At 35.6% G+C, this 14,048-nt stretch overlaps 1 protein-coding gene across 1 annotated transcript in view; it reads left to right on the plus strand.

The window, feature by feature from the left end:
- The window catches only part of CRY1 (cryptochrome circadian regulator 1), an 86,831-nt gene extending 74,023 nt beyond the window's left edge, over positions 1-12,808 (plus strand). Inside the window, exons 4-13 of the mRNA XM_021687606.1 lie at positions 389-573; positions 952-1,040; positions 1,622-1,762; positions 1,846-2,157; positions 3,358-3,509; positions 3,745-3,947; positions 4,052-4,147; positions 10,961-11,032; positions 11,123-11,226; positions 12,178-12,808. Coding sequence (XP_021543281.1) covers positions 389-573; positions 952-1,040; positions 1,622-1,762; positions 1,846-2,157; positions 3,358-3,509; positions 3,745-3,947; positions 4,052-4,147; positions 10,961-11,032; positions 11,123-11,226 — 1,354 coding nt within the window. The 3' untranslated portion in view covers positions 12,178-12,808. The remainder of the gene's footprint in view (positions 1-388; positions 574-951; positions 1,041-1,621; positions 1,763-1,845; positions 2,158-3,357; positions 3,510-3,744; positions 3,948-4,051; positions 4,148-10,960; positions 11,033-11,122; positions 11,227-12,177) is intronic.
- Positions 12,809-14,048: the final 1,240 nt, after the last annotated feature.

The raw sequence follows: 14,048 nt of genomic DNA on the forward strand, positions 1-14,048 counted from the left end.
GATTCTTTGAGTTGTGTTGTAATATGTTTTTACCTTTCATATATATTATTTTTATGTTACTACTTTTAGGCTGATTTAACCACTTGTTTTTTTCACTCATAGATACTAAATAATACCCTTTGTCTTAAAGGTTTTGTTATTTGTGTGCTGTATATTTTTGACACATAGCAGATGTCTAGAAAATGAAGAGAATAATTTTTAGATTCATTAGCTATTTTAATAAGTTTCGAGAAGCTTATATCCTCCTGGAAGTCTTAAGTAATTAATTTTTGTTTTCTGATTTTAAGCATTTTCAGAAGTCATCAATCAAAATATATTGTCATTTCTTAATACTAACTGCATTTTACTAACTTTTTTTTTGCACTTTACTAACTTTGCACTACAATAGGATCATAGAACTCAATGGTGGACAACCACCTCTTACTTATAAGAGATTCCAGACTCTCATCAGCAAAATGGAACCACTAGAGATACCAGTAGAGACAATTACTTCCGAAGTGATAGAAAAGTGCACAACTCCTCTTTCTGATGACCATGATGAGAAATATGGAGTCCCTTCATTAGAAGAATTAGGTAGGTATAAATGAAGCTTAAGAGTTAATAAATCACTCAGAAAATCTCACTTCTAATTTGACATGTAAAGTATTTTGCATTAAGAGGGAAAGAAAGGAGAAAAAAATCTAAAAGAAACTCTTTAAGAAGTGATAAATCTGTACATATGTGTGCTATAAATGTGATCTGTTAATCACCTTAAGATGTTTGTCCTAAAGAATAGAGACCATATTATATCCTTATATGTGAAGACCTATCCAGGGCCCTCAGTTAATTTTTATGCTACTGTTAATTTTTCTGTGAAGTATTTTTTCCCAATTATTGTGGTTCAATAAAAATTATTTTAGTTACAGAAGAATATCTTTTTCTTTTTTCTGTTTTTTTTTTTTTTTTTTTTAGGTTTTGATACAGATGGCTTGCCCTCTGCAGTATGGCCAGGCGGAGAAACTGAAGCACTTACACGTTTGGAAAGGCATTTGGAAAGAAAAGTATGATAATATAGGTCATGCTTGTATTTCCAAACTGGCATTTAAAAAATAATTTCACTCTTTTTTAAAAACAAAAAATAGTCTGTTGAAAAGAAGAATTGAGAGAAATAGTTAAAATAGCATAGACCTAATTGTTTGAAAATTAACAACCATCTCCTCATTTAAATATTTTTTTCCTCCTCTGCTGACTATTTCTTCTTTAGCTACTACCAATACTATCTCTTCTCTTCTTTCTTTGTAAGCTGGTATCTGATGACCATAACTTTGAAGCTAAGATAAAGTTCTTCTATTTCACCTTTACCTCGATGTCAAGGAGACAGGTTGAAAGTGCTCTCAGCTTGGTGTTAGGAATTTGAAGATAATTTATTTCACATGAGTATGTGCTACACGAGGATGGCTGAAACAAAAGAATGCTCACTTTTATTCTGTTGTGTTTATTAAAATGTGTTTGTGACTGGGATAATAAAATTTTATTCCCCAAGAACGATGTAACTTTTTTAAAAAAAAATATGTCAGTTTTAAATACTCTTTTAAAATGGAAAAGACAGTTAGCCAGCATAATTCTCTCTGTGTGTTTTCAGGCTTGGGTAGCCAACTTTGAAAGACCTCGAATGAATGCAAATTCCCTGCTTGCTAGCCCTACTGGACTCAGTCCTTATCTCCGATTTGGTTGTTTGTCATGTCGACTATTTTACTTCAAATTAACAGATCTGTACAAAAAGGTATTACCTAAAACTGAAGCTAATTTTTCAAAATAACTTCTTTAAAAAATTGCTGGTAATACTTCTTTGCTTTTTAACCTTAGGTAAAGAAGAACAGTTCCCCTCCCCTTTCCCTTTATGGGCAACTGTTATGGCGTGAATTTTTCTATACAGCAGCAACAAATAATCCACGCTTTGATAAAATGGAAGGAAATCCCATCTGTGTTCAGATTCCTTGGGATAAGAATCCTGAGGCTTTAGCAAAATGGGCAGAAGGCCGGACAGGCTTTCCATGGATTGATGCCATCATGACACAGCTTCGTCAGGAGGGTTGGATTCACCATTTAGCCAGACATGCAGTGGCTTGCTTCCTGACCCGGGGTGACCTGTGGATTAGTTGGGAAGAAGGAATGAAGGTGAGTATTTTTCTAACTAATGTAGCAGAGTCTTATTTTGAGCCTATAACTTATTAAAACAATTCCTAGAAGTTGTCTCTTACTTAGATTCATTTATAGTCTAATTTTTTTCAGCAGGTAAAGAATTTAATTCCCTAATACAGGCACACTCTTGGAGAGCAGAATGGTGTAATCAGACAGGAAAAATGGTGAAAACTGGTTTGATTATAACCCCAAGTCATTTCAGAGACTGAACCATGAACCAGCCTAGCCATCAAGGGAACTATAAGGTTTAACACTCTGGACTCATTGGATTAACATATTTATAGATGATCATTTCTGTTACAAAAAAGGATTTGCCCAAGAATTCTTAGAAATAGCGAATTTATATTATAAAATTTAAAATATATATCATTTTGCCTCACTACAACATCATAACTTTTTAATGATTATGTAAAGTGAAGCATACAACATTTTGTGACATCATCTTGTGGTTATATATAATAGGACTTGTTTTACCTTCCTGCCTATATCATATATTTCCCCTATCCAAGGACCATTTCTGATCCCCCCCCCCCTTTTTTTTTGCATCTCCTGTATTTCCTTGTACAAAGTTGTACATGAGGTGGATGTATAGTAAACACTTAATGAATTTATAAAAAGGCATTTTAAATCTGTTTCCCTTTTGGTCAAGGAATTCCAAATTTAAACTCTATAATGCTAGTGCTTTTTTTCTTTTTTTTTTTTTTTTGTGCTTTTTCACTAGTGTATTTTTTGTTTTGTTTTTTTGGATTTTTTCACAAGTGCATTTTTAAAAGTCATTTATATTTGGGTGCTCCCTATATGTAGGCCAGTATACCAGGCTTCTCAGTTTTTGTTAGTGATTTATTTGGTAGCATCTTTCCTTTCTTGAAAGTGTTTGCTGCTTTTTTTCTTCCCTTTTTTAATTGGATCAGTGACTTGAGTCATTATTTTACCCTCCCCCCAATAACACAGCAAAGACTAGAAAGGTAAATTCACTTATATTACTGATCTTTTTCTTTCCCTGAAATAACTCATTACAGAACAGAACATTGACAAGGAGGCTAACTTTGGAATGTTTAATTTTACAGTTCTGTGCTAGATTTTCTTTCCCTTGACTTTTGATCTACAGAGACCTGGAAAATGCTTGCTTTGAGAATTATATGTGTACAAACTAATTGGTTACTGTTACTTCTGAAGGTATTTGAAGAATTATTGCTTGATGCAGATTGGAGCATAAATGCTGGAAGTTGGATGTGGCTGTCTTGTAGTTCCTTTTTCCAACAGTTTTTTCACTGCTATTGCCCTGTTGGTTTTGGTAGGAGAACAGATCCCAATGGAGACTATATCAGGTAAATCAAGGGTGGTTATTATTCAGTTTGGAATAGCTAATCCAGGAAGAGCTTTTCATGTTTAAGCAACACTTAAGTTTTTCCCCACTCATGTTGGGCAGCAGAGATGAGGAGATAGGTAAACAAATCATTAAATGGTATTGACTTGATTTTGGTCATTCATAGCTAATAATTAGTTTGTTATAATTTGCTTGTAGTTCATTTTATTAATAATTTTTCTTCCTTCTCCCAAAAGGCGTTATTTGCCTGTACTAAGAGGTTTCCCTGCAAAATATATCTATGATCCCTGGAATGCACCAGAAGGTATCCAAAAGGTAGCCAAATGTTTGATAGGAGTTAATTATCCTAAACCAATGGTGAATCATGCTGAGGCAAGCCGTTTGAATATTGAGAGGATGAAGCAGATCTATCAGCAGCTTTCACGATATAGAGGACTAGGTATGTCATTAATTACCTTTGGTTTGTTTCTTTGGCAGGTGTTTATGTATCTATCCTTGAATTTGATCTTGATCATAATTTAATAGGAAATTTTTTCCCTTTAGGTCTTCTTGCATCAGTGCCTTCTAATCCTAATGGGAATGGAGGCCTCATGGGGTATTCTCCTGGAGAAAATATTCCAGGTTGTAGCAGCAGTGGAAGTAAGTGAAAAGGAAATTTATGTACTTAGCCACATAAAGAGATTAATAATCAAATATATTTTTTATTAAATCTCACTATAATGTTTTTTCAGCATACATGTACACACACACACACACACACACACCCGTCATTCCATTAGTGACATTTTGGAGATGGAAAGCATCATTACATGTAGTAGAATTTAGCTCAAAGTAGGGCGCCTGGGTGGCTCAGTTGGTTAAGCGACTGCCTTCGGCTCAGGTCATGATCCTGGAGTCCCGGGATCGAGTCCCGCATCGGGCTCCCTGCTCGGCAGGGAGTCTTCTTCTCCCTCTGACCCTCCCCCCCTCTCATGTGCTCTCTCTCTCATTCTCTCTCTCTCAAATAAATAAATAAAATCTTTAAAAAAAAAAAAGAATTTAGCTCAAAGTAAAGATCTTGCAAACTGAATGAAGAGGGCAATTTTTTTAAATTAACATATAATGTATTATTTGTTTCAGGGGTACTGGTCTGTGATTCATTAGTCGTACACAATTCACAGCGCTCATCATAGTACATACCCTCCCCGATGTCCATCACCCAGCCATCCCATCCCTCCCAACCCCCTCCACCCCAGCAACCCTCAGTTTGTTTCCTGAGGGTAAGAGTCTCTTATGGTTTGTCTCCCTCTCTGGTTTCATCTTGTTTCATTTTTCCCTTCCTTCCCCTCTGATCCTCTGTCTTGTTTCTCAAATTCCTCTTATCATTGAGATCATATGATACTTGTCTTTCTCTGATTGACTTATTTCACTTAGCGTAATACCCTCTAGTTCCATCCATGTCATTGCAAATGGCAAGATTTCATTTTTTTTGATGGCTGCATGATATTGAGAAGGGCAATTTTAAGGGTAAAATGAAACTCAAAGATCCCATTTCTGAAGGTTCATTATTTTTTACTTTCTTTAGGTACATATCAGGTATAAGGTAATTAGTTAAGGTCAGTGGTCCTGTGAATATGGCCAAAAGATTTATCATACACATACATAGGGCCTTTTGTCTTTTTGCACATGAATTTTTCCTTCCACTCTTGTTTGTAGTGATTTTCCATATGATATATACTTAGTTGCCACATATATTCTTTTTTTTTTTTTTTTTAAGATTTTATTTATTTATTTGACAAAGAGAGACACAGTGAGAGAGGGAACACAAGCAGGGGGAGTGGGAGAGGGAGAAACAGGCTCCCTGCAGAGCAGGAAGCCCGATGCGGGACTCGATCCCAGGACCCTGGGATCATGACCTGAGCTGAAGGCAGTCGCTTAACCAACTGAGCCACCCAGGCGCCCGCCACATATATTCTTAATGTATGATATTAATAATGTCAAGAAGCCAGTACTGGAAATTTGAATCATTGTATACATTTGCAAAGGTTCTAACCAAAATAGCATGAGGCTAATTAATTTGATTAAAAACAAGGCAGCATTTGAGGAATGCTTATTTTTTTTCCAAAAAGTCACGTTTAAAATTGATATTAAGAACAAAACCTTTAAAAAATTGAACCTTTCTTATTCAGAAATACTTTGTATCCTTTTGAGAGCATATATTTTCTTACTCCAACAATTAGATTAAGGAGAAAGGAACAAAGCACTCACATTTTGACTATCTACTTTATGCCCAGTACAGGGGGATTTTTGCCACATTCTCACAATAATCTGGGGAGGTAGTGGTGGAAATTGGTCAAGAAAGGTTAGGTAACTTAATCAAGATCCCACAGTTAGTAAGTAGTTGAGCTAAGATTCAGATCCAGGTCTGACTAGTTCAAAAGTTCTTATTGGGCCTCCCCTGCAAATGTAATGCCATATATAGTGTTTATAAGATAAAGCATTTTACTGGAACGTGTCTCACTTAGCGGTCTAGTAGTAGGTCAGTGATGGCAGTATACTTCCAAAATGTTCTTCTCAGAGCTACATTTTGAACTTCATCAGGGTATCAGTTCAATAGTTTTGTCAGATCTCTTGTTCAGTTCACAGCCTGCTTCCTTTGTCCATACAGGAATTTGAGGGATAGAAGTTCTGTGAAGCACATAAATAACAGGCAGGTAACAGAAGGGTAGGAAGCAACAGGTTCCAGATACCCAACTAATGGATAGTGATGGTGCATACTGCTTCTTGGTCCACTCAAATCTGTATTCATTATTTGGAGTTATCTGCAAAAACTAACCATGGTAGCAAGTTAAATTGGAATAATTTTGCTTTACAAATACACATGATATTTTATGATATAATAGGATTAATAAATCTTGAAGTACTCTAATCATGTAAATAGTTGCCTGTAACACACTCTGTAGTTAGGTGCTGTGAGGCTTTCAAGTGTAAATGGGGGGAAGAGAAACACAAATGAAAAAAATTATAAATTGTAAGATGCTGCTTCCATATGCAATAAGAAAAGAAACAGTCATTGAGAGCTGAAAGAACTACAGAAGTTTTCTTGGAAGATGGTGGGATGGGTAGCATTTGGGGAGGCAGATGAAGGAGAAAGCATTGTGGACCTGGAAATGGGAGTGATTATGGAAAGATCCTGAGGATTTGGACTATGCTATTAAGCATTTCTCTTCCCTCTAGTTTCTGTTCCATTTGAAAGGACTTGGATATTTCTGAAGCATATCCCTTTATGCCCTCTACTTACCCTGTTTGTAGACTTTTATTTTACAGTGTCTCCGAAGGCATATCAAAGGGCAAGATTCTTTATAACTTGTACACAGATGACTTGAAGTATTTTTGTTCTTATAATAAAATCACAATCTATTTACGATAGTAATATGTTTGTATTTATTTATTTTTTTTCTATTAAAAATACCCGTTCAGCATTATTAGTCCTTAGGGAAATGCAAATCAAAACCACTAAGAGACTTCCCACTGAGGGTAACCAACTATCACTGAGTACCTAGGATTGAGGGGTTTCCTGAGACATGAGACTTGCAGTGCTAACACTTGAAAAATCCCAGACAAACTGGGGTGAGTTTGTTACCTGTACCCACTCAAGTACCTAAAAAATGACAGACAATAACAAGTGTTATGGAGGATGTGAAGAGACTGGAACTCTCATATGTTGTTGAGAGGTGGTCTGTAAAATGGTACAGCTACTTTGGGAAACAGGTTGGCAGTTTCTTAAAAGCTAAACATAAATTTAACATATAACCCAGAAATTCCATTCCTAAGTATCTATCCAAAAGAAATGAAAATATATATCTACACAAAGACTTAAGAATCATAAGAATGTTTATGATAGCTTTATTTATAGTAGTCAAAATGTGGCACATCCATTCAATGGAATATTAATCCATAAGAAGGAATAAAATGCTGGTACATGCTACAACATGGATAGACCTCAAAAATACAGACATAAAAGACCACATACTGCACAATTCCATTTATATGAACTATCTAGAAAAGGCATTTCTTTAAAGTAAGTTAATGGTTACCTTAGGTTTAGGGGTAGGAATGAGAATGAATGCAATGGGCATGAAAATGTTCTAAAACTGGATTGTGCAAATGATTACACAACTCTGTAAATTTACTAAAATTTATTGAACTGTATACTTAAAACAGGTGAATTTTATGTTATGTAAATTATACCTCAAAACTGCTTAAAAAAAAAACCTATTCACTATATACAATTTAGGAAATTCAGAAAAATAGAAAAGAAAAATAAAAATCACCCACAATTCCATCCAGTAGAGATAATTACTATTAAGTTTTTGTGTATTTCCTTTGAATATCTTTTCTATGCATTTTCCCCCCACAGTAGCTTAGAGTTAGAATTTTTTTAAAACATTTTATTTATTTGGGACACCTGGGTGGCTCTGTCAGTTAAGCGTCTGCCTTTGGCTCAGGTCATGGTTCCAGGGTCCTGGGATCATGACCTGAGCCAAAGGCAGATGCTTGATGACTGAGCCACCCAGGCGCCCCAGTTTACTGCATTTTTATGGGGAAGTTATAGGCAGTTGAGATATTCATGAATTTAGGGCCACAGGAAGATTCTAAGTGCCTGCTTATCATTTAACTCTCTAAAGAAATAAACTGCTATCTTAAGGAAATTCTGAATGTATTTATTGAGCTTATTAATTTACCCTCTCATCTTTAAAAGTAATCATTCTCCTGACTTCTAATACTATAATTTTTTGCCCATTTTTGAACTTTATAGAATCCTGTAGTTTGTATTCTCTTTTTTTTTTTTTGTATCTGGCTGCTTTCACTCAATATTTTTTTAATGAGATTATTCTCATTTATCTTAGAACTGGAAGAGGAATAAAATTGATGAAGTTGAGAAAATGAGGTGACTAGTCTGTGATTTAGCCTACCTCTGAATCTTCCAGTAAAATTGACTTTTCCTTCCTCAGTGTCCTCACTGTATGCTGTAACAGCTTCCATCCCAGAGCCATTATAATAACATTTATTTGTACTTAGTGATTTTATGTATCTGTCACCTTCTACTTGGACTGTGAGCCCCTTGAAGACAAGACTTCATGTCTTAGTAATATTTGTATCCCTAGTACCTAGTATAATCTCTAGCATAAAGGAGCACTCAACAAATGTATAAGGTATGACTAAATACGATAATCAAAAATGTATTTGTTGAAGTTTCCTTTCTTTCTTTTTAATTTATTTATTTTAGAGAGAGTGTGTATGTGATCAGGGGGAGGGACAGAGGGAGATGGAAGGAATACCAAGCAGACTCCCTGCTGAGTGGGGAGCCCGATGTAGGGCTCAATCCCGAGATCATGACTGGAGCAGAAACCAAGAGTCCAATGCTCAACCGACAGAGCCACCCAAGCGCCCCTGTTGAAGTTTTCTTGATAGCAAAATATATGTAAACATAAAACTTAGCATTTAACTATTTTATTTTATTTTATTTTTTAAAGATTTTATTTATTTATTTGAGAGAGAGAATGAGAGAGAGCACATGAGAGGGGTTAGGGTCAGAGGGAGAAGCAGACTCCCTGCTGAGCAGGGAGCCCGATGTGGGACTCAATCCAGGGACTCCAGGATCGTGACCTGAGCTGAAGGCAGTCGCTTAACCAACTGAGCCACCCAGGCGCCTAGCATTTAACCATTTTAAATGTACAATTCAGTGGAATTAAGTACGTTCACATTGTTGTGTGAAGTGTTAAATAATCTTGTACAGTAATGCAAGACAACAATTATCACTATTAGGGGAAGCCCTGCTGATGGTAAAACCAGGAATAGCACCATTCAGTGGTGAATTTGCTATAGTCCAGAATCTGACCTTCAACAAGTCCAAGAACTGAGTGTTTTTAGTATAATTAGAGGTGACCATCCTGTGACTGGCAGACTAGAAGTTTAAAACTCGTGTGATTTAGGGGCGCCTGGGTGGCTCAGTCAGTTAAGCATCCGATTCTTGATTTTGGCTCAGGTCATGATCTCAGGGTCATGAGATTGAGCCCTGCATCAGGTTCCACACTGGTTGTGGAGCCTGCTTAAGATTCTCACCCTCTGCACTACCCCCTAAATCCATCCATCCATCCATCCATCCATACATACATAAATACACACACACACACACACACCCCAACCATGTGATTTAAAATATCAGGGGGGCGCCTGGGTGGCTCAGTCGGTTAAGCATCTGCCTTCGGCTCAGGTCATGATCCCAGGGTCCTGGGATTGAGCCCCACATCGGGCTCCCTGCCTAGCGGGGAGCCTGCTTCTCCCTCTCCCTCTGCCTGTCTGCCTACTTGTGATCTCTCTCTCTGTCAAATAAATAAATAAAATCTTAAAAAAAAAATTAAAAAAAAAATATCAGGGTCGCCTAGGTGGCTCAGTTGGTTAAGCGTCTGCCTTCGGCTCAGGTCACGATCCCAGGGTCCTGGAATTGAGTCCCGCATCGGGCTCCTTGCTCAACGGGGGAGCCTGCTTCTACCTCTGCCTGCCACTCTCCCTCCTCGTGCCCTCTCCCTCCCTTTCTCTCCCCCCTCTCTCTCTGACAAAATCTTTAAAAAATATGTATCAACAGGGAACACTAGTTTATTATTTATGGTGGAGGTATCCCTTTCCAGTGATGGAAGCCCTCATCCCTGATCAGGGCATTCACTTTCCCAATTTTGAGTACCTGAAAAGCTGAATTCTTTATCCAGAGGAACTTGATGAGCATGAAATTACAATAAAAAATAAGTAGATTGCCTTTTTCAGACCATGAGGTGACTTCTCTGTAGGAGCTAGAATGTTCATATTTGTCCATAATCTGGACACACTGACAAAAATGTTTCTCTAGAACCTACTTTCTGTGCCAACCCATTCTCCTGTAACATTGTTTCTTTTTAGAAGGGTTAATGTAATTGCTTAGGCTAGGTAACTGCCACATTGTATTTCCTCCTCTTTGTGTGATTTGAATTGTTTAATTCTCATCTGGCAGACCCTCGTTCACTTCTCTCCAAGGACATATGTTTTGGACAGGCATTGAGGGAAGAATGTGGAATAAAGGGACAAGAGGTGAAAGGAGGATATATATCTCACTGTCGCTCTATATTTTGCTTCCATGGTCAAGTGTCTAATTGTTATTCAGTAAAGGAATGTTTTTTAGAAAATGATTATCAGTGATTTTGCCTTTGAACCAAAAGTCAACATTTCTATGACCCTATGTTTAAATTTTCCTGATTTGGGCATGTGATTTTTGGCTCATATGAAGGATTGAGGTTTAGTCCTAAAAAGCATAAATGCCCTTAATACTGTTAACTAAAAATTAGATTTGTAGTCTTAATACATACGACTTGGGATTTAAGTAATTTTACTAAATTTTAAGTAAATTTAAGTAATTTAAGTATTTTTAAATACTAACAGGTTGCTCTCAAGGAGGTGGCATTTTACATTATGCTCATGGAGACAGTCAGCAAACTCATCTATTAAAGCAAGGTAAGAATGAAGCATTTGAGCATACTTTTCTTTTTACCATTCCTATATTAAACATACACTTAAAAAAAATACATTTTTTTAAATATGTAGGAAGAAGCTCCATGGGCACTGGTCTCAGCACTGGGAAACGTCCTAGCGAGGAAGAGGACACGCAGAGTATTGGTCCTAAGGTCCAGCGACAGAGCACTAATTAGGTAAATATTTTACACCTTTATTTCTTGTTTTAGTGTAGTGTGTGATCAACATAAATTAAGACAGGTTTCCAAAATGGAGCTAATCATTTTTTTTCAAACTAGAGAAACTGAGGCTTAAATTTTTCAGTGATTGTTACAAAATCAGTTAATTCTTAGATAGAGAAGTTAATCTCTACTGGACAAATTGCTGCACTTAGTTTTATGGTCATCTTAATTGATGATCTTTAAATCTGAAAAAGTAATAATGTTGTGCTCAAGTTTTTTCTCAGAAAAAACTCTCTTTTTCAATTCCTTACTATGTGACCATGAGTTTAAAACAATTAAAGTGACTTTTTATTTTAGTGGTATTAACATAATCTCTTTATGAACTTTTCCCCAAATCTTTGCCTCTTAAATGTTTCTAAGTTTCTTTTATCTGTTGTGATACTTCTGAAATCTAAATTCTTTCCAGTTCAGGAATAGTTCAATTTTTTTAAATATTGGCCCTTTTTAGAGGTATCAAAAAGCCATGGCTATATTCAGTTGAATTGGATGTGGGATACTATTTTATGATTTAAGTTTATATGAAAAGTATCTAAAACAGTACATTTACCAGTTTTAAAAGACATGTTTCTTCAGTTATCTTAAACTGTTTGCAATTTTTAAATTACTGCTAACTGTATTTATCATGTTGAGCATTGAGTAACGTATTGAATTGTTGAATCAGTATGATGTACACCTGAAACTTAATATAATATTGTCTGTCAGTTATACTTCAGTAGTAATATATATATGAACAGCAATAATAAAAAGTAAAAGTTTAAAAAAATTGCTGGGTTTTTTTAGCACCAAGCCTAATTAGACTGTACATTTGTTGAAGATAAGATCAGTAAACACTCATCAAATTTTTATCATTTAATTCCTTGCAGTCAAACTTTACCCAGTTTTTTTTTTTTCCCCCTTAAATCACAGAAAACATTCAGGAGGAATACTGTTGCAGCTGAAATTGGTGGGGAGTTGACTACTTTTTTCAGTTAAATTATTTTAAAATGTTCTTCATTGATGGAAAGCAGTTACATTTTGAAATGCATTGTTTCTAATGACATTTCTATAGTTTTAAACTTTTTAATGAATTTCACATAGGACAAATGGTAATTTGTATATAAATAACTTGGTAAAAGTTTTGCTTAATGTAAATATAAATAGTCACAATTAATATAGACCCATCCATATATTTTTGATAATTTTTCATGTATGGTAAAAGTTAAAGTGGCAAACTGATATTCTGATATAAAAAAGTTTTGAGAGTCAATGTGGGAAAATAGGTTTTTAGACTTTCTTAAAAGACTTTGTTAAAATTTTAGAGCAAAATTTTCTTGATATCATTGTTTGATCTAACTTTACAGTCTTTGATAATAATGTTTTAGAAAATGTGCACAATCAAAATTGGTAGTTATAGCCTCTGTTAACATAGACAGTATATGTTTTAAATCTTCATGTATGCCTGTTTTGACCCAAATCTGTGGAAGTATCATGTGTTAAGTTCTCTTTGTCTCCCTTTGTTCATTTACAGCTAAGTGACCTTGTTATTAAAGTATATGCATATATGGAATCTTGTGTACTTGGTGGTGGTTGTTTTTTCTTTTCTTTTTAAGTTTTTGTTTTAGTTAAGGGGGAGAGCATTGTTCTGTGAGATGTGATTACAAATCAGAGACAGAGTCTATAAACCACATGTAACCATTCTGGATGAAGGAACAGCTCCCATTTATTTAGTAATATAGTATTTTTCAAAATTATTCCAAATAAGATTACTAACTTCCAAATGCTTTATACTTTTTATAATACCTATCTGCAAGAAAGATTTAAAACCAAAGAGGTTATTTCAGATAATGGGGCTTATGACTATGAGTTAGTCACTACAGTTAATAATGTGAGCTCTGGAGTCAAAGACCTGGCTCTGCCACTCATTTGAGATCTTGGGCAAGTTATTAACCTTCTGTGCCTTTTTTTTTTCTTATTTATGATATAGGGATGAGAGTAGTATCTGCTTTATACTACATATGAAGTGCTCATAACAGTGCCTGGCATGTGGCAGGTTAGTCGATAAGTGTTAGCTGCAGGGCTGCCATGCTTTATAGCTCCCTGGATTGTGCAGTGCATAGTCTACCTAACTGTATGCTACAGCTGTGGTTAGCTGTTGTTATTCTCATTACTATTATTATCCCATTCCTGTCTCTCGTAGGCTAGTTTTTTCCTTTTGGAATTATAACCAGTGTTTTTTTTTTTATTTTCCCACTCTTAGTTGTGATAGATGTTCAGTGTGATAATTGTATTTAAAGGTAACTTAAGAATAATTTGAGTCTAAAATGCAAAAACAGTAACATATTTTTTATATGATACCCATTTTAAAAAGCATCCTGAATAATGAATTAACACTGATTGATAAGTTCCATTACTGAGAAAAGAAAAAAAATATGTTTTATCTTCTTTCACCACTGTTAATAAGGAGTGATATTTTAATTGTTTTTCATGATGCTTCTATTTAGCAACCTACTCTTTGGACCTGATTGTACTGTACAGCATTGAGAAATTCATAGACCTGGGATTTGCCATCATCATCCAGGGGAATAAAAGATTCAGGGTTTTTTTGGGGTTTTTTTTGTTTTTTTTTTTTTGTTTGTTTGTTTTTAAAGATTTTATTTATTTATTTGAGAGAGAGAATGAGAGACAGAGAGCATGAGAGGAAGGAGGGTCACAGGGAGAAGCAGACTCCCTGCCGAGCAGGGAGCCCGATGCAGGACTCGATCCCGGGACTCCAGGATCATGACCTGGGCCGAAGGCAG

This window comes from Neomonachus schauinslandi, chromosome 5 (genome assembly GCF_002201575.2).
Source record: "Neomonachus schauinslandi chromosome 5, ASM220157v2, whole genome shotgun sequence".
In the NCBI taxonomy this organism is placed as follows: Eukaryota; Metazoa; Chordata; class Mammalia; order Carnivora; family Phocidae; genus Neomonachus; species Neomonachus schauinslandi.